Source organism: Procambarus clarkii, chromosome 79, assembly GCF_040958095.1.
Source record: "Procambarus clarkii isolate CNS0578487 chromosome 79, FALCON_Pclarkii_2.0, whole genome shotgun sequence".
NCBI classification, from domain to species: domain Eukaryota; kingdom Metazoa; phylum Arthropoda; class Malacostraca; order Decapoda; family Cambaridae; genus Procambarus; species Procambarus clarkii.
In genome coordinates, this window is record NC_091228.1 from 17,847,715 (window position 1) to 17,873,415 (window position 25,701).

General features: G+C 50.3%; 1 protein-coding gene across 5 annotated transcripts in view; it reads right to left on the reverse strand.

The window, feature by feature from the left end:
• The window catches only part of Shark (SH2 ankyrin repeat kinase), a 433,095-nt gene that overhangs the window by 376,143 nt on the left and 31,251 nt on the right, over nucleotides 1-25,701 (reverse strand). For all 5 annotated transcript variants that reach the window (XM_069314561.1, XM_069314558.1, XM_069314563.1 and 2 more), the window contains exons 3-4: nucleotides 18,817-18,954; nucleotides 6,978-7,160 (exon numbers count right to left, since the gene is read on the reverse strand). In XM_069314561.1, coding sequence (XP_069170662.1) covers nucleotides 6,978-7,160; nucleotides 18,817-18,954 — 321 coding nt within the window. The remainder of the gene's footprint in view (nucleotides 1-6,977; nucleotides 7,161-18,816; nucleotides 18,955-25,701) is intronic.

Sequence of the window (25,701 nt, forward strand, 5' to 3'; positions counted from 1 at the left end):
TTCATTTTGATTTAATTTTTGTGTGTGACACTGCATTGGAATTAAGCTGTGTTGTTTACCATACCATTCATTTCCTGAGTACAGCTTATTTTTGTATTTTTTCATTTTTTTCATTTTTTTTTAACTATTTTTCTTATATTTCAGTGATGGGAACATTAGATCATTTGATGTTCCTAATTTTCTGATGGAAACATCAGATTGTTTGGGAATGCATCGAAAGAGGGAGTGGGGAATGTTGGGGAGGACAAGGGGACGGGAGTGGGGAATGGTGGGAGTACGAGAGGACAGGGAAGGGGGGAATAGTGGGGAGGAAAGGGGGATGGTGGAGACGAGGGGATAAGGGAATGGAGAATGGTAGGGAGGACAAAGAGACAGAGAAGTGGGGGTTGGTGGAAAGGACGAGGGGTCGGTGGGAATGGTAGGGAGGACGAGGGGCTGGGGGAGTAGGAGATGGTGGGGAGGAGGAGGGGACGGTGGAGTGGGGAATGGTTAGGAGGACGAGCGGACCCTGGAGTGGGGGATGTTGGGGAGGACAAACGGGAGGACGAGGGGATGGGGGAGTAGGGAATTGTTGGGAGGAAGAAGGGATGGGTGAGTGAGGAATGGTTGGGAGGATGAGGGGATGGTGCAGGGGGAATGGTGGGGAGGACTGGAAGGAAGGAAGGACTGGAAGGTTGCTGTGGCTCAGCAACACACATGCGTTGCTGAGCCACAGCAACGCGTGGCCGGGTACAGCAAGTAATATAATAAAGCGGTGTTACAAGTAACTAAAATGGTAAAATATTCTCAATTTTAGAATGCGGATGTATGGAGGCAGCAGCGGGGAGAAGGCCAGACTTGGAGGCGTCTCATTCAACATGCCCGACAAAAGACAAAAAAAAAATGCTAGCTGACTTCCTAACCCCCCTAACACATCCCCCTCACCACTGACACCCATTTATTTTGCATTCTTCATTTTGACTAAGGAATATGATAGAGCGATGTGTTACAAGCCACTGATATGGTAAAATTTTCTCTCCTAATTTTGTGAAAAGCATCAAGTGGGTATAGTATCCAGGCAGCCACGTGGTGCGGAGTCAGCAGACCACCATAACTGGTGGGTGGACAGGTCTCCACTCACACCCTCCCTTTCCCTGATGCTAACTGATAACCAGAGCTCACCCACTGACCCCACCTGCCTCCCCTGACAACACCTGCCACTACCTGCCTCCCCCGACACTACCTGACACCACCTGACAACACCTGTCTCCCCTGATACCACCTGCCTCTCCTGACACCATCTGCCTCCCCTGACATCACCTGCTTCCCCTGACACCACCTGCCTCCCCTGACATCACCTGCTTCCCCTGACACCACCTGCCTCCCCTGACACCACCTGCCTCCCCTGACACCACCTGCTTCCCCTGACACCACCTGCCTCCCCTGACATCACCTGCCACCACCTGCCTCCCCTGACAACACCTGCCACTACCTGCCTCCCCTGACAACACCTGCCACTACCTGCCTCCCCCGACACTACCTGACACCACCTGACAACACCTGTCTCCCCTGATACCACCTGCCTCTCCTGACACCACTTGCCTCCCCTGACATCACCTGCCACCACCTGCCTCCCCTGACAACACCTGCCACCACCTGCCTCCCCTGACACCACCTGCTTCCCCTGACACCACCTGCCTCCCCTGACACTACCTGATAACACCTGCCTCCCCTGACACCACCTGCCACCATCTGCCTCCCCCTGACACTGCCTGACACCACCTGTCTCCCCTGATACCACCTGCCACCACCTGCCTCACCTGACACCACCTGCTTCCCCTGACACCACCTGCCTCCCCTGACACCACCTGCCTTCCCTGACACCCTTGACACCACCTGCCTCCCCCTGCCTCCCCTGACACCACCTGCCTCCCCTGACACCACCTGCCTTCCCTGACACCACCTGCCTTCCCTGACACCACCTGCCTCCCCTGACACCACCTGCCTCCCCTGACACCACCTGCCTCCCCTGACACCACCTGACACCTCTGACACCACCTGCCTCCCCTGACACCACCTGCCTCCCCTAACACCACCTGACACCACCTACCTCCCCTGACACCACCTACCACCACCTGCCTCCCCCTGACACCACCTGCCTTCCCTGACACCACCTGCCTCACCTGACACCACCTGCCTTCCTTGACACCCCTGACACCACCTGCCTCCACTGACACCACCTGACACCTCTGACACCACCTGCCTCCCCTGACACCACCTGACACCACCTGCCTCCCCTGACACCACCTACCACCACCTGCCTCCCCCTGACACCACCTGCCTTCCCTGATACCACCTGCCTCACCTGACACCACCTGCCTTCCTTGACACCCCTGCCACCACCTGCCTCCCCTGACACCACCTGCCTCCCCTAACACCACCTGACAACACCTGCCTCCCCTGACACCACCTGCCTCCCCTGACACCACCTGACACCGCCTGCCTCCCCTGACACCACCTGCCTTCCCTGATACCACCTGCCTCACCTGACACCACCTGCCTCCCCTAACACCACCTGACAACACCTGCCTCCCCTGACACCACCTGCCTCCCCTAACACCACCTGACAACACCTGCCTCCCCTGCCACCACCTGCCTCACCTGACACCACCTGCTTCCCCTGACACCACCTGCCTCCCCTGACACCACCTGCTTCCCCTGACACCACCTGCCTCCCCTGACACCACCTGCCTTCCCTGACACCACCTGACACCCTTGACACCACCTGCCTCCCCCTGACACCACCTACCACCACCTGCCTCCCCTGACACCACCTGCCTCCCCTGACACCACCTGCCTTCCCTGACACCACCTGCCTTCCCTGACACCACCTGCCTCCCCTGACACCACCTGCCTCCCCTGACACCACCTGCCTCCCCTGACACCACCTGACACCTCTGACACCACCTGCCTCCCCTGACACCACCTGCCTCCCCTAACACCACCTGCCTCCCCTAACACCACCTGCCTCCCCTGACACAACCTACCACCACCTGCCTTCCCCTGACACCACCTGCCTTCCCTGACACCACCTGCCTCACCTGACACCACCTGCCTTCCTTGACACCCCTGACACCACCTGCCTCCCCTGACACCACCTGACACCTCTGACACCACCTGCCTCCCCTGACACCACCTGCCTCCCCTGACACCACCTACCACCACCTGCCTCCCCCTGACACCACCTGCCTTCCCTGATACCACCTGCCTCACCTGACACCACCTGCCTTCCTTGACACCCCTGACACCACCTGCCTCCCCTGACACCACCTGCCTCCCCTAACACCACCTGACAACACCTGTCTCCCCTGACACCACCTGCCTCCCCTGACACCACCTACCACCACCTGCCTCCCCCTGACACCACCTGCCTTCCCTGATACCACCTGCCTCACCTGACACCACCTGCCTTCCTTGACACCCCTGACACCACCTGCCTCCCCTAACACCACCTGACAACACCTGCCTCCCCTGACACCACCTGCCTCCCCTGACACCACCTGCCTCCCCTGACACCACCTGCCTCCCCTAACACCACCTGACACCACCTGCCTCCCCCTGACACCACCTGCCTCCCCTGACACCACCTGACACCACCTACCACCACCTGCCTCCCCTGACACCACCTGCCTCCCCTGACACCACCTGCCTCCCCTGACACCACCTGCCACCCCTGACTCCCGCACAACTGCTCAAGAAACCGCCGAGTGACCCAGGACCTCCTCAGAAACAGCCGAAGGCGGGACCGCAGCTGCATCAACGCCTCTGGAGGGAGAGATAAAGAAGCGGTCCGAGAGTCCCAAACAATACCCAGCCAGGACCGAACCCGGGACGGAACCAGATGGAATGTCCTCTAGTTCACCAGGCGCCCGAACCCAGCGAGCTGGGAAAGAACCACACCCCTGGTGAGCAGACAAGCGGATCGACTGGGAGCCCACACCAGCCAGTCGTCAAGGTAAGCCAGAAACCGAATCCCGAGCAGAGGCAGACAGGTCACCAAGACCCGGTAAAGATGCGCAAATACACGAGATGCCAAATACAAACTAAGGAGGGCAATGAAAGCGGCAAGCCTGAAGCCCCACCACTATCTCTACCAGTCCCAGAACCCTGAAGAGGAATGTGCAAAGAAGAGACCCGGAGGTCCAGGGACACCATCCAGGCACCCAGCTCCAACAGAAGCTGGACCGGAGACAACAGTGTTTAAAAGAGTGGCAAATAATCCAGGGCACAGACGAACCAAGTCCAGAAGAACTTCAGATCCGCAACGTCCAGTGTCGGCATTGGAAAAGGCGGAAACCCCGGAAGGTTGGGGCGGATCGACCAAGTCCAAGAGCACCCACACCAAGACGACATGATGAAGTGCAGGGAAAGAAGCCCACCCCGCCAGCCCCGAACCCTCCAAAGGGGGAGGAGCCACCCGACGCCACCAAAGGCTGGAGACATCCAAAAAACACCCACGAACTGGGCGTGAGAAATACACCACAGAAAGGGCAAAGCACAGCACCCAGACAGAACCCCTAGTGAAACTGCCAAAACGGACCGAAAACCCAGGGACACAAGGTGTGGGAGCAAGCATAAACAGACAGGGACACTGAGCACAAACCCCAGGGGCCCAGACCCAAACAGACAGAAAATGCAAAAACTGGTGTAAAAACCAACACCCAAGCATTCCCAGAGGAATAGAAGAAGGGCAGAACACCACAGAAAAAGCAAAGAAACGGCAACAGGAGGATAAAACCCCCGAAGGTGAAAAACACCCCCAAAACGCAAGCTCGCACACCCAGACACAGGTAAACAAACTGCAGGGCCACCTCGGTGGCCAGGCGGGGAAGCAACCGGCAGAAAGAAAATGGCCACCAGAACAAGGAGCCGCGACCGACGCAAGAGATCCGAAATCACGCCAGCAAATGTGGGATGTAAGCAGACGAGAGGGACGAAAAACCCCGCCCAGAAAGCAGAAAACCCAGGCAGGGGCAAACAGCCTCAGAACTGCTTGCGGGCATCCCCCACAGCCCCGGGAACCCACAACAAAGGCTCTGGGGCGGAGCCGTCCTCCACGCCCTCTGCCCTTAAAGAAAAGGAGTAGTCTAGGGGAAAGGCAGCAAAGAAAGAGCCGCTGGTAAGACCCAAAAGCTTCAGCAGGAGGAACAGGCTCGAAAACCTCTGTTCCCAACCTGAACGGGGCAGCCCCCGAAGCCGCCCGAATCTCGGCACAACTAAATTCTGCCCCGACCCCAAAACCAGCAGACGGTCAGAAGCCGGGAACAGGGAGGGAAAAGGGGTGAACAACACCTAACCGAAATGAGGTGGCCCCGGGGCATCCGGGTGGGAAACCAACCTAGCATGTTGCAGTAACCTAACTTAGCATGCAACGCGGATGCCGTCTGTACTCTTAACAGTAAGGACATCACAAGAGTACTGGAGAACAAGCAGAGAACACAACTCACAAGACTCTGGGTCAAGGTGTCAGTGACCCAACAGGCAGCATGATGGAGGTAAAAGAGATGACTGTCACCCTGAGATAAGGGCACAGCAACCAACGAAACCACACAAGACGGGTTGGAACCTGGAAGACACATCCACTGGTCTACCGAGCCCCGACAGGGTTTTTCAGGGCCCGTAGGGTGACGACTACGGGAAGCCTGGGCAAGGTGTCGCTAACCAGTTAACACCCAAAGCTAACAAGGGGGTAGATACTAACACTGAAAACCTCTGCGATGTGTACAATCACGGGGGACCTAGCAGAGGACCACCAAACAATACCAGTGGAACTATAGCCACACTAGGCAGACCTCCACCAGGCCAATGAAAACAAAAAAAAAGAAAACCCCGGCAAAAGTACACCGTCCTCAGTGGCCACAGGAACCGGTCGCCGCGTAGGTAGCAGGTAGCACAACATCTTGATGCCCCAACCAGCACGATACCAGTCCCTACCCAAGGCCAAACAAGGGCCCCAAGCCCCAGCTGGCCTCAAGGGCGAAGCAAATGTCAAGCTGCAAGAAGCCCTATGGGAATAGGTCCAGAATTCCCCCAGGGAAGATAACCTGACATGCAGGGGAAGTATTCACAGGGCACTTAGGGAAGGAAGCCCCAGAACTGATGAGGAACACCTGGCCACCACACAACACATAATCACAGCAGTGAGCGCCACGGAGGCAAACACCGCCTAGGAAACTGAGGCCAGAGAAGCGTCTGTCCCGGTTGACATTAGCTTACAAACTGGAGTGCTATGCAGCCGGTGCGGTGAGGTCCAGGGCTTCCCCCCCCCCCTCCCCCTCTCGGGGAGGGGAGGACTGCGCGGACGAGCGGCGTGGCAATAGTGTGTTACATTTGCTTGTTTCTTTTGGACTAAAGGAAGTTCTACATTTCTGCTCGGTTTTTGTTGTTAGTTTCTTACCATGTGGGGTTTGTTTTCTTATGCCTACCTTTCTGGGTGCTTAACCCTGGTCGATGGCAGATAAGGAAAAACCCCAACCACAAGGGGGTTTTCCAGGGCCATTGCTCCCTGAAACCTCTCTGAAGGGGCCAGTTTCTGGCTCATGGTCCCTGGTAGGTCTGAACTCCATAGCTAATGTCCCGGTCTAATATAAAATACATTAGTCTGACTTTGAGCGGCCCAGCGTGTGCGCCCCAGCCCACCCCAAGGTGGGCCTGGCGTTTTCCATGAGCGCGCACCCACACTAAAATGTGTATACTCTTATCAGTTTTCTCATGTCAATTTTTGTGTTACATCGTTCATTTTGGTATCAAATTATTTGCAATAGAATTTTCTAAATAGATATATGCATATAAGGTCATATATGACCTTATATGCATATATGACCATATATAAGATCATATATAACTATTATCTGAACTAAGTTCCTGAGGGACCTTAGTTCAGATAATAGTCACAACTCCCAACATTCCATCTACTGGACTGTATACTGTATACCTACCTTGACTGGTTGACCTATGAAGAAGACTGGATGAACCATGAAGCCTAACCTCAGCTGGAAGCTGTTCTCCAAGGCACGGGTGACAGAGAATGGTGGCTGAAGCTCCAACTGGATTCTGAGAAAAGTGGTTTACCAGGCTATCCAGTCCATGGAATACCTGTGCTGGGGATTCATCTGCAACCACTGCAAGTTTAAACAAAAATTTAAAAATTTATTACACATGCCAAGTTTTTCCTGTTAAGTATAAACACAGTAACTACTCACTAATTCAAATCATGGTCAAAACCCTTCTGGGTTATTCTGCGGTTCCACTTTCCTTGATTTTACTTTTCTGGAGGAGCTCAATGGTGGATCCCTATTGCTAGCCGAACTGAGGAAGATCCATGTACACAAGTCACATTAACTCTAGCAGTCCTTAATAGCCAACAGAAGACTTGTTGCCAAAACCTGGTTCCCCTCAGAGGCATGGGGAGCAGGGGATTCCTCATCACTGTCACCAAAGGAAGCAAAGCAAAAGAGACAACTGCAAGGTTCAGAGAAAGTAGACAATACAGTAAAATAACTCTGCAAACAATCTATCCAGTAGCTAGGACATACCTCCAAGTTACAGCTGGCCACCACCAGGTGGCAGCACCATGGGAACTGTCAGCTCCTATCATCAATGATCAGTTATTTGCCTGATGTCAGGCAAGTTTGACCTGCTCCTTGAATTACCAGTTCTTTGGGTCTCAGATGTTCCGATAAGTGTTTGCCATCCTTCAAACTCTTTCCTGTTGGAGGCTATCTGGGAGAGCCCCCTGATAACTACCTGAAGCTATCTCACTGAGATTGCTCCATTCTAATGGATAAATCAGATGCAGGAATTCTATTTGGTCTACTGGGGACCAGTGGCAGAACCAGGGGCCCCCTTACAGAGGCACAGAGCATGAGTGGCAATTAGCCAGTCCATTGGCAAACCCATCCAAAAAGTCAGTAAAGCTTCACAGACAACTGGAGTGTTCATCGTAACAAGGCCTTGAAACCGCCAAACAACTCCACAAACTAGCCCGTCCTCCAAACAAAGACCCAAAAGTGATTCCATGCACCTGCCAAACCCCCTGTTTATGAATGAAAAACGGTTTACACACAACTCACAACTGATGACGTTCAAGCATTTTCAGAACAAGCGCTTCACTGACGAATTTTGTTCGAACCACAACACTGTAAATGCTTCACCCAGTACTACATATACAAATAATTGTCAACAGAACCTAAACACCTAACCTAACCTAACCTATGCCTGTATATGCACAATATGCTAATATATTATAATATTAATTTATATTTGAGAAAATTCCTGTTTTGAATGAACAGCATGTAAAAATTTATGAATGCATCTGTGGGGTCGACCGCTGGATGTAATGGACTTGAGTCGAGGACGGGTTGCCACAAACAATTCACATGGAAGAAGAGAGCCACTCAAACTAGCTCAAACCTCACTAGTAATGATTGCCACCACCAAGCAGCCCAACCCATGCCCTCAGCCAGATCCCCTACTCAGTTCTGTTGCTTATGTTCTGGTGGATGGTTCTACCAGTAGTGCTCTGGGTCCATCAGACATAGCGAGTCCCCTCTGCTTCAAGCTATGTGCCACCCATCCTTGGATTCTGTCCTGTGGGGGGCTATTTGCCTTGAACTGTGCTCCTTTCTTTTAGTATAAAGATTCATGAGTGCATTTTCTCACACAAGAAACTAAGTTAGTCCACACAAGCTAAGTTGTGTGGGCTTAGATTATGTTATGCTTCGAACTGCATGTGCTCAGGGCTTCCTTTCCTGGGTGCTCACTAGCACTGACCTTGTATTGAAGGAGTTACTTTCTCTGGTGTGTTTGGGAGTTAGCCCTTGAGAGGCCAGGCCACTGGGGTGGAGAACCTCACCTTGGGCTGTTCAGGGGGTTTCTGACTCCTCTCCTGGACTGGGAGTAATTACCTAAGTAATTACCTAAGTGTAGTTACAGGATGAGAGCTACGCTCGTGGTGTCCCGTCTTCCCAGCACTCTTTGTCATATAACGCTTTGAAACTACTGACGGTCTTGGCCTCCACCACCTTCTTCCCTAACTTGTTCCAACCATCTACCACTCTGTTTGCGAAAGGGAATTTTCTTATATTTCTTCGGCATCTGTGTTTAGCTAGTTTAAATCTATGACCTCTTGTTCTTAAAGTTCCAGGTCTCAGGAAATCTTCCCTATCGATTTTATCAATACCTGTTACTATTTTGTATGTAGTGATCATATCACCTCGCTTTCTTCTGTCTTTTAGTTTTGGCATATTTAATGCCTCTAACTTCTCCTCGTAGCTCTTGCCCTTCAGTTCTGGGAGCCACTTCGTAGCATGTCTTTGCACCTTTTCCAGTTTGTTGATGTGCTTCTTAAGATATAGGCACCACACAACTGCTGCATATTCTAGCTTTGGCTTAACGAAAGTCGTGAACAATTTCTTTAGTATATCGCCATCCATGTATTTAAAAGCAATTCTGAAGTTAGAAAGCGTGCCATAGGCTCCACGCACAATATTCTTCATGTGGTCCTCAGGTGATAGTTTTCTATCTAGAACCACTCCTAGATCTCTTTCTTTATCAGAATTCTTTAAAGATTTCTCACATAATATATAGGTTGTGTGGGGTATATGTTCTCCTATTCCACATTCCATAACATGGCATTTATTAACATTAAATTCCATTTGCCAAGTGGCACTCCATGTACTTATTTTGTCCAGGTCTTCTTGAAGGGCATGACAATCATCTAAGTTTCTTATCCTTCTTATTATCTTAGCATCATCAGCAAACATGTTCATATAATTCTGTATACCAACTGGTAGATCATTTATGTAGACAATAAACATCACTGGTGCAAGAACTGAACCCTGTGGTACTTCACTTGTGACATTTCTCCAGTCCGATACATTGCCTCTGATCACAGCCCTCATTTTTCTATCAGTCAGAAAATTTTTCATCCATGTTAGAAGCGTACCTGTCATTCCTCCAATATTTTCCAGTTTCCAGAACAACCTCTTATGTGGAAGTCTGTTGAAAGCCTTTGTGTTCTGGTGGTTATGCTGGGATACACTTGGGGTTCAAGTGCTTGGCTATATATATGTGTGCCATCCTTGTCATTCGTAGCTTGCTTGTTTTGGTTGTTTTAGCGAGTTCTTCCTGCAAGAGGCCCCGGTGCCTGGTGTCCTGCTTGGATAGCAGCCTTCATGCCCTGGTAACCCCCTTGCAAGTCTCTGGTGTGGTGTGTTATGGATTGGTTCACCATAGCTTGAAGGGATTAAGACGCACTGTCTTCGCTACTTAACCCTCAAACCGCTAGGGGCCCAAATGGAATTCACACCCACAGGCGCAAAAAAAAAAAATTCAAAAAATTCTTTCGTCTTATAGAAGTGTTCATTTTTGTTCCCTGATCACGGAAAAAATAACAAAAAAATCGTAGGTGGCATATTTTAGCCGCAATAGGGTTGGGAAGTGTGGCAAAAAAGGGGTGTTGGCAGAGCCTTCGCCAGACGAGATCTACTCCGCCCGAGCTGTCAGACGGCAGTTGCCACAAATATATTATTATCTAATTATTTCAATGTTTCTGATTTATTTTTTCTTAGTTTTTTTGCAGTAATATTATTCCATACAGTGAATTGTGGTATATTTATATTATAAAATGTGTGAACCATCGCTGTGCTCAAAATTATGGTGTGCATATTAGTGATTCAATTATTATGTTCATAAAACAATAAACAAAAAGTTTTGCTGTTGTTACACTATATACACAGGTTATATATAAGTATCTGCATGTTTTGTACACCATAACAAACTACTAAGTTGGTCTTGTGAGCCAAAAAGCAACGAGGAGTGACCGCCAAACACCAGCGAGCCACTCACTGCCTCTCCCTCCCTCAACACCACCTCACTCACCCTCATTCACCTCCCACAATTCTGTTTCTGTATTTATTCACTATACACAGACGTTATATATACGTATTTACATGTTTTGTTCGCCATAACTGTACATCTAAGCTTGTATGGTGAGTAAAGGCCATAAGACGTAGCTACTCACACAGTCAGCTGATCGGCGGCCGCCCTCAAGGCCAGACGCACTAATATTTGTCCTCCAACAATATTGTTTGTGGTATTATTACGCTATATACACACATTATATATAAGTATCTACCTGTTTTATTCACCATACCTGTACAAATAAGCTGCCATGGTGCCCAAAGACCATAGTGGCCATCAGTAAACAACATGCCAAGTCGTGCAGACGACGCTCCTCCCTCACCAAAATGGCGGCTCCCAACCTACTCCTCTCGCTGTTATCTCACACTATACACACGTTATATATAAGTATCTACATTTGTGTTCACCATAGCGAACCACTAAGCTGGTATGGTGAGTGCAGTCAATAAATGGTGGCCACATACAGTCAGAAAACGACGCCACAACCCTCCCTCCCACAGCCTTACACCTCCCTCCATGGAGCACAGTGCTAAATATCACCACAATCCTGCTATTATCAGAATCCTGGTCAGTTTTATCACAGTCAGGGGGCTTCAGTAATACTATCACTGCTAAATAATAGCAGTATCATTTATATTATGGTATTTGTAGGCGATGCTGTGGTCACAAGCTGAACAGCGGTGCTGTGAGCTGGTGCTGGGTGCGCCAGCCTTGGTGGCTTGCTCAATACTGACGCTGTAACACCCAAGAATGTTGGCCTCGATTTTTTTTCTAGGTGGCATCTGGCAACTATTGGTCGTGGTTGTACTATAGCTGCCCCTATCTCAGGCGGGGCGTTTAAATTATAGCGCTAGACACGAAATCATATATAAATGATGTGCGCGGTTTCGGTTTTGTCACTGATATCATTTATATATGATATGCGCGGTTTGAGGGCTAACCCTCAAACCGCGCATATCATATATAAATGATATCAGTGACAAAACCGGAACCGCGCACATCATTTATATATGATTTCGTGTCTAGCGCTATAATTTAAACGCCCCGCCTGGGATAGGGGTAGTCATCAGCGAGCCTCGACCAAACATAAACAAACCCCGCCTGGGAAAAAAATCCAGCGTGGGTCCCCTTTGTGTACAGAGATCAGTTACCCGGCGGACACCATGGCGAGCGCATCACGTTGCGACGATCGACCCCGCTCAGCGAGACGTTCCTCGAGACCTCTGACCCAGGACGAAATTACTCGTAATTTGTTCCCGGATGGTGACGAGTCTGATATAGACGACTCGGACTTTGATCATGACTATACACAGCCCTCAGAGGTGGATACGACCGACGACAATTGTGAACATGCTGGCTCCACCAGGGCTAGGCCTAGCATCTCGTCCATGCCTCCTCGCCCTCACTCCACCCCAATTTCAGCAAGACCACACAGTTCATGTGCTCCCTTGCAAGATATTGATGTTTTGCTCGACGATTTTGAAGAAGGTGAATCATTTTCCGGTTTTAGTGACTTAGAATCGGAAAATAGTTTTGCTAGTGCCAGTGGAGGAGTGTGTGGTGTTGCCAAGCGACAATTTGTCGCGTCAGCAGCATCTGGCCGAGCCATGCGGCACCGCATGGCACCACAGGAACAAAGACCCTCAACATCGAGGAATTTTCCATCACCATCCCTGCCCGCCCCTACTGTTCCTAGACCAGCTTCAGCTCCTGGTACACGGTTTCCTCGCCGTGGTGCCGCTATTGGCTCTAGAAAGACACCCGGTGTTTTTGTGTGGAGTGATGGGACAGATTTTGTTCCACAAATTCCTGTTTTTGATAATTCGGATGTTGGAATTACAGACATTTTCCCTGATAAAGGTGCAGATATGTGTGAAATGGACTATTTTACTGCATATTTTGATGAGCCGCTAATGGAACATCTTGTTCAGGAGACGAACAAATATGCGAGTGATCTCATTGATGAGGAGGAGTTATCCGATTTTTCACGTTTGCAGCGATGGAAAGATACGACTGTAGGTGAAATGTATGTGTTTTTGGCACTGTGTATGTTGATGAAACATTGTGTCAAACACGTAATCGATCATTATTGGAGCAAAGACCATACTGTTCCAACACCAATGTTTGGCAAATATATGTCTCGAGACCGATTTGCAATAATCCTCAGGTGTCTTCACTTTGCAAATGATGAAGACAGGAATGATGAAGATAGGCTTTGGAAGGTAAGGCACGTACTGAATGAACTTATCGGAAAGTACAGGGATTTCTACGTACCAGCTCAGAAGCTTGTGATTGACGAATCCCTTGTGCTTTTCAAAGGACGTCTTGCCTTCAAGCAGTATATTCCCTCCAAACGCCACCGATTTGGATTGAAATTCTTTGTACTCTGTGACTGTGAAACAGGAATTGTGTTACATATGATAATGTATACGGGTACAAATGTAGGCATTCCTGCTAATGACCAACATGGCTTCTCAGGTAGTGTTGTGAAGTCACTGCTTGCACCATATCTGAACAAGGGCCACATTTTATACACAGATAACTATTATACCAGTCCCTTGCTAACTAGGTTCTTGCTTGATAATAGAACTGGTGTGTGTGGCACAGTGAAGGCAAAACGAAGGGAAATGCCAGTGTTTCCAGGTGCTATGCAGGTTGGTGATTGCGAGCTCAGAAAAACAGGTGGAATGCTTTCAGTGCGGTGGAAAGACAGGCGTAAAGTGAACATGTTGACCACCATTCATGCTGGAACAATGCTGGACAGTGGCAAGGTGAACAGAACCACCAGAGAAATAATCTATAAGCCAGATTGTGTCTTGGACTATAACATCAACATGCGTTTGGTGGATAAATGTGATATGATGGTGGGGGCAGTGGAGTGTGTACGGAAAACAGTGAAGTGGACCAAGAAAATGTTTTTCCACCTTGTTGATGTAACAATGCTGAACAGTTACAATATGTATCTTGTCAAAACAGGTGGTAAAAGTAATTTCCGTGCATTCAATTTTACTGTAGTAACACAATTACTACAGAAGTTTGGCAAAGTAATTCCTGGTGTACAGAGGCCCATTCTGAACCCGGTATTGCACCATGCTCCAACACCAAGGCTCGCTTTCAGGGATGCCTTTTTGACACACAATCTCAGGTTTTTACCACCAACTGGAAAGCGTGCAGTAGGCCAGCATGCGTGTGTAGTATGCTGGTCAACAACCAAGAGGGAACAGAAAAGAAAAATGGTGATGACTTGGTGCACAGCGTGTCAGGTCCCTCTGTGCCATGTCCGATGTTTCAACGAGTATCATAGTCTTGATGACTTCTAAATGTCCAAGACTGGTGCCAAAACATGTAAATACAGAATAAGTGAGTGTATATAATGGAAATAAATCATAAGAAATAGTATATTTTATTGTGAAATAAGACATTTTTGTGCAAATACTTGTGACACTAATATGTGGATACAATATACATTGACAACAGTTTTATGTTTATAAATCATCTTGTGAGAACATATTGAACCACACCAGTGAAAAAAATGGGTGCAAAATATGCCATAGATACTGTAAATAATAACGCGAAAATAAATTCGCGGCAACTCGTGCTCCTTCTCCGTCGCGCCTGACTCACCCCGGGCGCACAGCAGTCCAGCGAAGATCAGGCGTGACGTCATCGACGATCTTCTCGGGTCATTTACGTCCACGGTAAGTGTAATTAAATTTTTTTATTATTTTTCCCGTGCTCAGGGAACACAAATAAAGAGATTAAAAAGAAAAAAAAAAATTTTAGAATTTTTTTTTTTTGTTGCGCGTGTGGGTGTTAATTCCATTTGGACCCCGAGCGGTTTGAGGGTTAATGATCAATTTTTGTCTCTGCCATGCATCCTACTGGGTCAGTGACACATTCAATACTAAGTCTTGTGAGGTTTGTTCTCATTGGGTCTCTGTCTTGATTGATTCAGCTTCACATTAAGATGATTTTCAGGCTGCTGCCACCCTATGAGCTACATTTGCTCAGACATTTCAGAGCCCAGAGCAAGGGAGGGGAGAACCCAAGAGGCTAGGAGAATCACACCAGATGGAACAGAGGGAAAAAGAGTCGCAAACTTCGAACAGGTGGAATCACCAGCTGCTCCAACTCTGAATTCCTAAACACTATAGGGGCCAACTCTGGGAAATCCACATGAGCACCTAGCTGCCAACACCAAATATGGGAGAACTGATTTGGCAAATTGGCTGCTGCTTGTTAAGCCTCTTGACTTGAACGCTTAGCAATAATCAAGATCCAGTGAACACAAACATCGGAGACCTTGGGATGGAAGGCATCATCTGCCCAATAGGCAGCATGGTGGAGATAGAATGAATGCCCACCAACATGTAGCATGGTGGAGATAGAATGAATGCCCACCAACATGTAGCAATGTCGACGGACATCCCTCAAACTCGTTGGTAGCAAGTGTGGGCTTGGTTGATCAATACATGATGAGTCAGACCAAAGCCCTGCAGGATTACCAGGGCCTGAACGTAATGACTAAGCAGGACACCCAAGCCACTTGTCGAAATAACTGATGCCAAATGCAAACTTTAGGATATACATGGCTATGTTGGGTAATTACCTAAGTGTAGTTACAGGATGAGAGCTACGCTCGTGGTGTCCCGTCTTCCCAGGACTCTTTGTCATATAACGCTTTGAAACTACTGACGGTCTTGGCCTCCACCACCTTCTCCCCTAACTTGTTCCAACCGTCTACCACTCTGTTTGCGAAAGTGGATTTTCTTATATTTCTTCGGCATCTGTGTTTAGCTAGTTTATATCTATGAACTCTTGTTCTTAAAGTTCCAGGTCTCAGGAAATCTTCCCTATCGATTTTATCAATTCCTGTTACTATTTTGTATGTAGTGATCATATCACCTCTTTTTCTTCTGTCTTCTAGTTTTGGCATATTTAATGCCTCTCACCTCTCCTCGTAGCTCTTGCCCTTCAGTTCTGGGAGCCACTTAGTAGCATGTCTTTGCACCTTTTCCAGTTTGTTGATGTGCTTCTTAAGATATGGGCACCACACAACTGCTGCATATTCTAGCTTTGGCCTAACAAAAGTCGTGAACAATTTCTTTAGTATATCACCATCCATGTATTTAAATGCAATTCTGAAGTTAGAAAGTATAGCATAGGCTCCTCGCACAATATTCTTTATGTGGTCCTCAGGTGATAGTTATCTATCTAGAACCACCCCTAGATCTCTTTCTTTATCAGAATTCTTTAAAGATTTCTCACATAATATATAGGTTGTGTGGGGTCTATGTTCTCCTATTCCACATTCCATAACATGGCATTAAAAACATGGCATGGGTGTCAGTGCTATGATGTTTGGACAAACACTGGAACTCTTTTGTAATCATCAATCAATAAAACCCCTGAATGCCCCAACCCTCAGAGCATTGCAGATGAGTAAATGACTTGCACTATTCTGGCTGAGGCACACTCCACAGGAGGCTGGCCTCAGTGGTACAAGACGAGCACTTACGGAAGGGCAGTTACCAAGGTCCACAGGAGGCTGGCCTCAGTGGCACAAGATGAGCACTTACGGAAGGGCAGTTACCAAGGTCCACAGGAGGCTGGCCTCAGTGGCACAAGACGAGCACTTACGGAAGGGCAGTTACCAAGGTCCACAGGAGGCTGGCCTCAGTGGCACAAGACGAGCACTTACGGAAGGTCAGTTACCAAGGTCCACAGGAGGCTGGCCTCAGTGGCACAAGACGAGCACTTACGGAAGGGCAGTTACCAAGGTCCACAGGAGGCTGGCCTCAGTGGCACAAGACGAGCACTTACGGAAGGGCAGTTACCAAGGTCCACAGGAGGCTGGCCTCAGTGGCACAAGACGAGCACTTACGGAAGGGCAGTTACCAAGGTCCACAGGAGGCTGGCCTCAGTGGCACAAGACGAGCACTTACGGAAGGGCAGTTACCAAGGTCCACAGGAGGCTGGCCTCAGTGGCACAAGACGAGCACTTACGGAAGGGCAGTTACCAAGGTCCACAGGAGGCTGGCCTCAGTGGCACAAGACGAGCACTTACGGAAGGGCAGTTACCAAGGTCCACAGGAGGCTGGCCTCAGTGGCACAAGACGAGCACTTACGGAAGGGCAGTTACCAAGGTCCACAGGAGGCTGGCCTCAGTGGCATAAGACGAGCACTTACGGAAGGGCAGTTACCAAGGTCCACAGGAGGCTGGCCTCAGTGGCACAAGACGAGCACTTACGGAAGGGCAGTTACCAAGGTCCACAGGAGGCTGGCCTCAGTGGCACAAGACGAGCACTTACGGAAGGGCAGTTACCAAGGTCCACAGGAGGCTGGCCTCAGTGGCACAAGACGAGCACTTACGGAAGGGCAGTTACCAAGGTCCACAGGAGGCTGGCCTCAGTGGCACAAGACGAGCACTTACGGAAGGGCAGTTACCAAGGTCCACAGGAGGCTGGCCTCAGTGGCACAAGACGAGCACTTACGGAAGGGCAGTTACCAAGGTCCACAGGAGGCTGGCCTCAGTGGCACAAGACGAGCACTTACGGAAGGGCAGTTACCAAGGTCCACAGGAGGCTGGCCTCAGTGGCACAAGACGAGCACTTACGGAAGGGCAGTTACCAAGGTCCACAGGAGGCTGGCCTCAGTGGCACAAGACGAGCACTTACGGAAGGGCAGTTACCAAGGTCCACAGGAGGCTGGCCTCAGTGGCACAAGACGAGCACTTACGGAAGGGCAGTTACCAAGGTCCACAGGAGGCTGGCCTCAGTGGCACAAGACGAGCACTTACGGAAGGGCAGTTACCAAGGTCCACAGGAGGCTGGCCTCAGTGGCACAAGACGAGCACTTACGGAAGGGCAGTTACCAAGGTCCACACAAGTGAGGCTTGTAAACACATGCATGTGAAGCAAACACTAAATCTTGACAAAAATACAAATAAATGAGCTCCACAAAGGACAGAGTCCAAAGAATGGCCAACACTAATCTGGAAATAGTTGGGACCCAAGAAGCCAGCAACTCAAGGGGCTGTCCAAACTGTTGGACATCAAGGAAAGGATTGAAGAGTGTTGACATATGAAAATGGCAGCTCCTGGTGGTGCTGCCATCTGTCAGTGGTCAACTGTAACTAGGGTTGTGGGAGGGGGTTAACTACTGGGTGGATAGTTGGTGGGGGTACTTGGTGCTTCATTTCTCTTCCCCTGTGAAACTTAAAACTGCCTGTTTTGCTTTGCTTAATTTCAGGATGTTTCCTTGGTAACAATCATAACAATGATTCATAATCCCCTGCTGTCTGTCTCAGTGATGGGGCCAGGTTCTAGCTTCGGTCTCCAGTAGGTTATTAAGGACTCCTAGGGCTCATGTGACTCATTTGTGAAGAGCTGTCTCAATGCAGCTAGCTTCAAGGGAATCACCTTACAGCCCTTCCAGTTCAAATTTGACAAAGTCATATGGTATCCCTACTAGGCATACCTAATATAACCATTGATAAAGTTATGCTATATGCAAGGCAAGCATTCTTGTACAGTAATGGGAAATATAATCATTTTTTAAATTCATAAAATCCATGAACCCAGAATTTACTTGGCTAAAACTGTTCCAGAATGTTTATTTTATATGCAAATATTTTTTTATGCAAAACAAGTGCTTATGTAATGGATTTTCTAATACTCTAATATGGGGTAAACAAGCAGTTGAATTTAATTTGAAGTACACTACTGCATAAGAATCAGTCAGCTGTTCCACTGAAATTAATAAGATCTTTAAACTTTTTGCATAATTTTTGCTTGCAGAATTGACTTCTATTCTTCTATTTACATACAGTGATCAGATAAAATCACAACTCACCAAGAGAAAAAAATGCACCTTCTCTGTATTTTTGAATTAGAATGTGTATTGGATGTCCTTCAGTAATGAAGGAGAGAACGTAGTTTCCTTGAGAAGAGCAGCTCTCCCGTATGAGGTATGTTCCTTCTTCTCCTCCCTCTGCAACACAAAAACTATTGAACCAAAAAACCAGCGTTGAATGTAATGAAACGCCATTTTCTGGGTGAGTCCCGGAGGCTCCCCGGAGCTATCCCAGGCTGATATGCTAATGTCAGACTTTGGCATCAGTCATGTGTATGGAGTTCTTAGGCCTACCGGGGACCACGGCCAGAACCGGGCCCCCTCAGAGAGGCAAGGGGAGCAATGGCCTATAGAAGCCCCCGTGTAGTTGGAAGCATTCTATGTCTGCCATCGACCGGAACAGGCACCCAGAAAGGTAAGCGCCCCAAAACAAACCCCTATTCTGGTTAAAATTGCTACCTAAAACCGAACTAGTGGATAGAACTCCCCAACCGAAAACAAGCAAACTAGTGTGACGTCACACACTGCCGCGCCGCTGTCTGCGCAGCTCCCCCCTCCCCGGGAGGGGGAAGGGGGAGCCCCAGACCCCCCGCGCCGGCTACCCACACCTCAGTTCTTGAGGCTGGATGTCAAAAACGCGAAAAACCGCCAACCGGAGGGAGGGAGGGATGCCGGGGAGCCTCCGGGACTCACCCAGAAAATGGCGTTTCATTACATTCAACGCTGGTTTTCTGGGGGGAGCCCCGTCGGCTCCCCGGAGCTAACTACCCACAGACAGAAAAAGAGGGACTTACCCGGGAGGCGGTCGTCGCTCACGCCTCAACTCGAAGCCGAGACAACTGGCTGCAACCACCGACCCAAAGCAACACAGGCCCGACGAGGCCCAGGGACATTCACAAGGTAACGAGCAGCCAGGACCCTGTTCGACCGCCAAAATCCCCGCGCCCGAATATCAGACCAAGACATATTCCCAAAGACGGCAGCAAGAGCCGCGAACTTACGAACGTCATGGGCACGGGGATAGACCGCAGGCTGGCTGGACCTAATAACCCTGCGGACGACCTGAGAGACCCGAACCCGCGAACAGGGAAGAAGGGAAACCGGATCAACCCACAGCGCGTCCCCGGACACAGAAGCTGTGGCGCGCAAATAACGGCGAAGCGCCGCAACCGGACACAAAACATGATGCACCCCCGGCCCGACCAACCAAGCATCAACCACCCATGGACCCCTCCGGAACGCAGCAGTCTCATTCTTCGCCAGAAAAGAAGGAGACGGCTGCAAACGAACAAAACTATCACCACGACCAAAAGAGCAGAAACCCCTGCGCCGGAGGAGAGCATGAAGCTCCCCTACCCGACCCCCAGAGGCCAAAGCCAACAAGAAAAGTGCCTTGGAAAAACAATCCTGGACCGAAGGGGCCACAACGAAACGAGGAGATGAAAGGAAGGCGAGCACTCTGTCCAAAGACCAGGACGGCTCAGGCGACGCATGAGCAGGCCGGAGGTGAAACAATGCACGAGACAGCTTGCGAAACGGCGCAGACGGAACATCGATACCAAAAGCAAGCTGAAGCGGCTCCGCCAGCGCCGCACGATACGAAGCGACAGTGTTAGGCATAAGATGACGGTCCTGAAACAACCACGAGAGGAAGGACAAGAAAACCCGAACAGACAAGGAGCTAACACGACGAAGACGCAAAAAGAAACGGAAGGACCGCCAGGAACTTCATACTGCCGCCGAGAAGAAGCCCTCAGGTGGGACACCAACAAGGAGGCCACCTGATCACCACAAGAGATGATGATAGACTCGAGTCAAAAAAACCATACGCGAAGACTCAAGGAGAAGATCGAACCAGCTACGTGACGTACCGGCCCGATCTGCTGAAAGAGGCGGAGCCGCGGGAAAACCCTCGGGTTCGGACACCGAGCAACCAGCGCCTGAAACCAAGGCTGGGCCGGCCACCAAGGGGCCAGAAGGACAACTCTCCCCCTGTAAGTCTCTAAGCGAGTCAGGACCTGGAGCAACAGCCGAACCGGGGGAAAGAGGTACAGGAACCCCCACCTCGACCAGTCTAGCCGAAAGGCATCGACCCCGACGGCCTCGCAATCGGGGAAGGGCGCCGCATAAACGGGAAGACGCCGCGACCACGCCGACGCGAAGAGGTCCACTTCGGGGTGCCCGAACGTCTGGCAAAGCCAACGGAAGGACTCGTCGTCGACCGCCCACTCTGTGGAGAGGGGAACGAAGCGAGACAGGGCGTCGGCCGAGACGTTGGACACGCCCCGTACGTGAACCGCCAGGAGAGCCAAACCCCGAGAACTCAGCAGACGAGTCACCCGAAGCGACCAACCCCAAAGAGACAAGGACCGCATCGAACCCCCGCAGTTCAGGCAATGAACCACCGGAGAGCAGTCCGAATGGAGCCGAATCGTCGATCCGCGGGCCACCCGAATCCTCCCCAGAGCAAACCACACTGCCGCGAACTCCCGCACCGTACTGTGAGCTCGACGGAAGGACGGATCCCAACGCCCCTGGCCGGCCTGGTGAGCACTGGTCACAAAACCCCAGCCGAGAGACGACGCATCCGTGTACACATCGAGCGAGGGCTCGGGTAGGCGCCAAGGCACTGAACCCCGAAAAACCCGAAGAGGAAGCCGGTGACGCAGCAACCGACGCAAGTCCCCCGAGGGTCGAACTCTGCGATCGCGAGAGAGGCGGAAGGGGGAACCCCGAAGGAACCAGAACAGCCGTCGAAGCCAAACCCGACCCGGCGGGTAGACCACCATCGCGAAGTTCAGGCTCCCGCACAGCCCCTCGAGCAACCGCCGGGTGACCCGAGGGCCCTCCAGAAACAGACGAAGGCGGGACCGCAGCCGCAGGAGAGACTCCGGAGGGAGAGACAAGGAGGCGATTCGAGAGTCCCACACAAGTTTTGTGAAATATATGATAAAGGCACAAAAAAAATTTATACCAAAACAGAGATGCAGAACTAGGAAACAGGATTGGTTCAATAGAAATTGCGAGAGGGCTAGAGACCGAAAGACACAAAAATGGAATCAATACAGGAAGAGGCCGAACCCCCAAACATACCAGCGATACAAAGATGCGAGAAACAACTACACGGCAGTGAGGAGAGAGGCAGAAAGAAATTTTGAAAAAGGGATTGCGGACAAATGTAAAACAGAACCAGGTCTATTCTATAAATTCATAAACAACAAATTGCAGGTAAAGGATAATATTCAGAGGTTGAAAATGGGAAATAGATTCACGGAAGATGAAAAGGAAATGTGTGAAACACTAAACGAAAAGTTCCAAAGTGTGTTTGTACAAAATGAAATCTTTAGGGAACCAGATACAATAAGAATTCCAGAGAACAACATAGAACACATAGAGGTGTCTAGAGACGAAGTGGAAAAAATGCTCAAGGAGCTCGGTAAGAACAAAGCAGCTGGCCCAGATGGCGTTTCACCATGGGTTCTGAGAGAATGTGCATCTGAGCTCAGCATTCCACTTCACCTGATCTTTCAGGCATCCCTGTGTACAGGAATCGTAGCAGACGGGTGGAAACAGGCTAACATAGTTCCAATCTACAAAAGTGGCAGCAGGGAAGACCCCCTCAATTATAGACCTGTATCATTGACAAGTGTAATAGTGAAAGTATTGGAAAAACTAATCAAAACTAAATGGGTAGAACACCTAGAGAGAAATGATATAATATCAGACAGACAGTATGGTTTTCGATCTGGAAGATCCTGTGTATCGAATTTACTCAGTTTCTATGATCGAGCCACAGAGATATTACAGGAAAGAGATGGTTGGGTTGACTGCATCTATCTGGACCTAAAAAAGGCTTTCGACAGAGTTCCGCATAAGAGGTTGTTCTGGAAACTGGAAAATATTGGAGGGGTGACAGGTAAGCTTCTATCATGGATGAAAAATTTTCTGACTGATAGAAAAATGAGGGCAGTAATCAGAGGCAATGTATCAGAATGGAGAAATGTCACAAGTGGAGTACCACAGGGTTCAGTTCTTGCACCAGTGATGTTTATTGTGTACATAAATGATCTACCAGTTGGTATACAGAATTATATGAACATGTTTGCTGATGATGCTAAGATAATAGGAAGGATAAGAAATTTAGATGACTGTCATGCCCTTCAAGAAGACCTGGACAAAATAAGTATATGGAGCACCACTTGGCAAATGGAATTTAATGTTAATAAATGTCATGTTATGGAATGTGGAATAGGAGAACATAGACCCCACACAACCTATATATTATGTGAGAAATCTTTAAAGAATTCTGATAAAGAAAGAGATCTAGGAGTGGTTCTAGATAGAAAACTATCACCTGAGGACCACATAAAGAATATTGTGCAAGGAGCCTATGCTATGCTTTCTAACTTCAGAATTGCATTTAAATACATGGATGGCGATATACTAAAGAAATTGTTCATGACTTTTGTTAGGCCAAAGCTAGAATATGCAGCTGTTGTGTGGTGCCCATATCTTAAGAAGCACATCAACAAACTGGAAAAGGTGCAAAGACATGCTACTAAGTGGCTCCCAGAACTGAAGGGCAAGAGCTACGAGAAGAGGTTAGAAGCATTAAATATGCCAAAACTAGAAGACAGAAGAAAAAGAGGTGATATGATCACTACATACAAAATAGTTACAGGAATTGATAAAATCGACAGGGAAGACTTCCTGAGACCTGGAATTTCAAGAACAAGAGGTCATAGATTTAAACTAGCTAAACACAGATGCCGAAGAAATATAAGAAAATTCACCTTCGCAAATAGAGTGGTAGACGGTTGGAACAAGTTAAGTGAGAAGGTGGTGGAGGCCAAGACCGTCAGTAGTTTCAAAGCGTTATATGACAAAGAGTGCTGGGAAGACGGGACACCACGAGCGTAGCTCTCATCCTGTAACTACACTTAGGTAATTACACTTAGGTAATTACACGAGACCCAGCCAAGTCCGAACCTGAGAGGGAACCAGATGGGACTTCCTCCAGTTCACCAAGAACCCGAACCCGGCGAGCTGGGAAAGAACCAAATCCCTGGCTAGCAAGCAAGCTGACTGGCTGGGAGCCCAAACCAGCCAGTCGTCGAGGTAGGCCAACACCCGAACACCTAGGAGACGCAAACGAGCCACCACAACCCGTGTAAGGTGTGTGAACACGCGAGGTGCCAGGTTCAACCCGAACGGGAGACAACGAAAGCGGTAACTCAGACGCCCCACTACAAAACCGAGCCAGTCCCTGAACCGCGGATGAATCGGGACATGCCAATAAGCGTCCCAGAGGTCCAGGGACACCATCCAAGCTCCCGGCTCCAAGAGGAGCCGAACCTGAGACAGCGTAGTCATCCGAAAGGAGGGGCAATGAACCCAGGGGTTCAGACGGGACAAGTCCAGAATGAACCGCAGGTCCGCGCAGTCCCGTTTCGGAACCGGAAACAGACGGGAAACCCATCTGAGGGACGACGTCGATTCGACGACACCCAAGCGTACCCATTCCAAGACGACTCCACAGAGCGCAGGGGAAGAAGCCTGCCCTGCCAGCCCTGACCCCCCAAAGGGGGGAGGGGCCACCCAACGCCACCGCAGGCCGCGAGACACGACCCGAAAGGCCCACGAATCGTGGGACCAGGCGCGGGCGAACAGCGCAAGCCGCCCCCCCATCGCCCCGTCAAGGGGGCAAACCGCGAAAGGGCCGGCGACCCTTACGAGACCCAGAACCCCGCACAGCGCGAACACCGCGCCGACCAGACGAGGGAGGGTCCGCAGGAGGAGCCAATCCCAAACCTGACACCAGAGGCCTACCACGACGAGAGGAACCCCGAGCCCTGGCACGACCTTTCCAGGAAGACCCACCCCGGGACCCCCGGAAAACCAACAAGTCCGACATCGGACGACAAGCCGCCGACGCAGCCTGAATAAACTGCGCCACGGCCGACTCCCCAAACAGGAGAGGACAAAAAGGTGAAGAACGCCTAAGAGCCAGAGCCCAAGCAGATTCCACGGAGGAACCCAGCACCGCCTGCCGACACGCGAGACGGGAAGCATAGAACAGGGAAACCGCATCCCGCAAAATCGGCGTGAACAGCTTCAACAAGGCAGCCGACGAACGCGCAGCCGAGGACAAGGTGCCGGACCCCGGGACGGACCCAAGCGTCCCCACATCCTCCACGAGCCAATCCGAAGACAGCTCCAGGAGGGAAAAGAACCGCAAGGCCGAACACAAAAAGCCCCGGGCGCGCAAGTCCTCGGCCACGAGTGCCGCCGAAAGGGAGGGAACCTGCACATGGAGCTGAATAACGCCCACATCGCGGGGAAGGGCAGGGGCAAACAAGCACTCATTCAGGTACTCAAGTTCACCCCCCAGGAAAACCTGAAGCACCGTGGAAGCTTCCCGCCACTCCAGCGTGCGGGAACGACAGAAGGAATGCCAGGAAACCAGACCAAACAAGGGGCAGTCTGCTAGCCAGGACGACTCCGGAACCTCGTAACGGAGCTAGAAAGGGAACAAAGTCCCAAACCTGAACGTGGATGGATCCATTTCCGAGGCATAATCCGGGTCACGCAGGAGGTAAGCTGCAAAGGCCGCTCGCACCACACCAGGTTGGATGCGATAAGCCGAAAACCTCCGGAAGGACGGAACCGACGCACCCGGGGGAACACGGAACCGAACCCGGGGAGGGGCCGACACCAAATCCAACTCGTACGCAGAGGGGGGAAAAGAAAACCCCACTCCTTGTAACAATAAGCCCCGCTCAGTGGGAAGAAAAACCCAGGCGGGGTCCAGCGGGGCCCAAGGCCCCCAAGTCAGCCCCTCCCCAGCCTCGAGGTCCGTCACCACAGGACCCGAGGCCGAGTCCT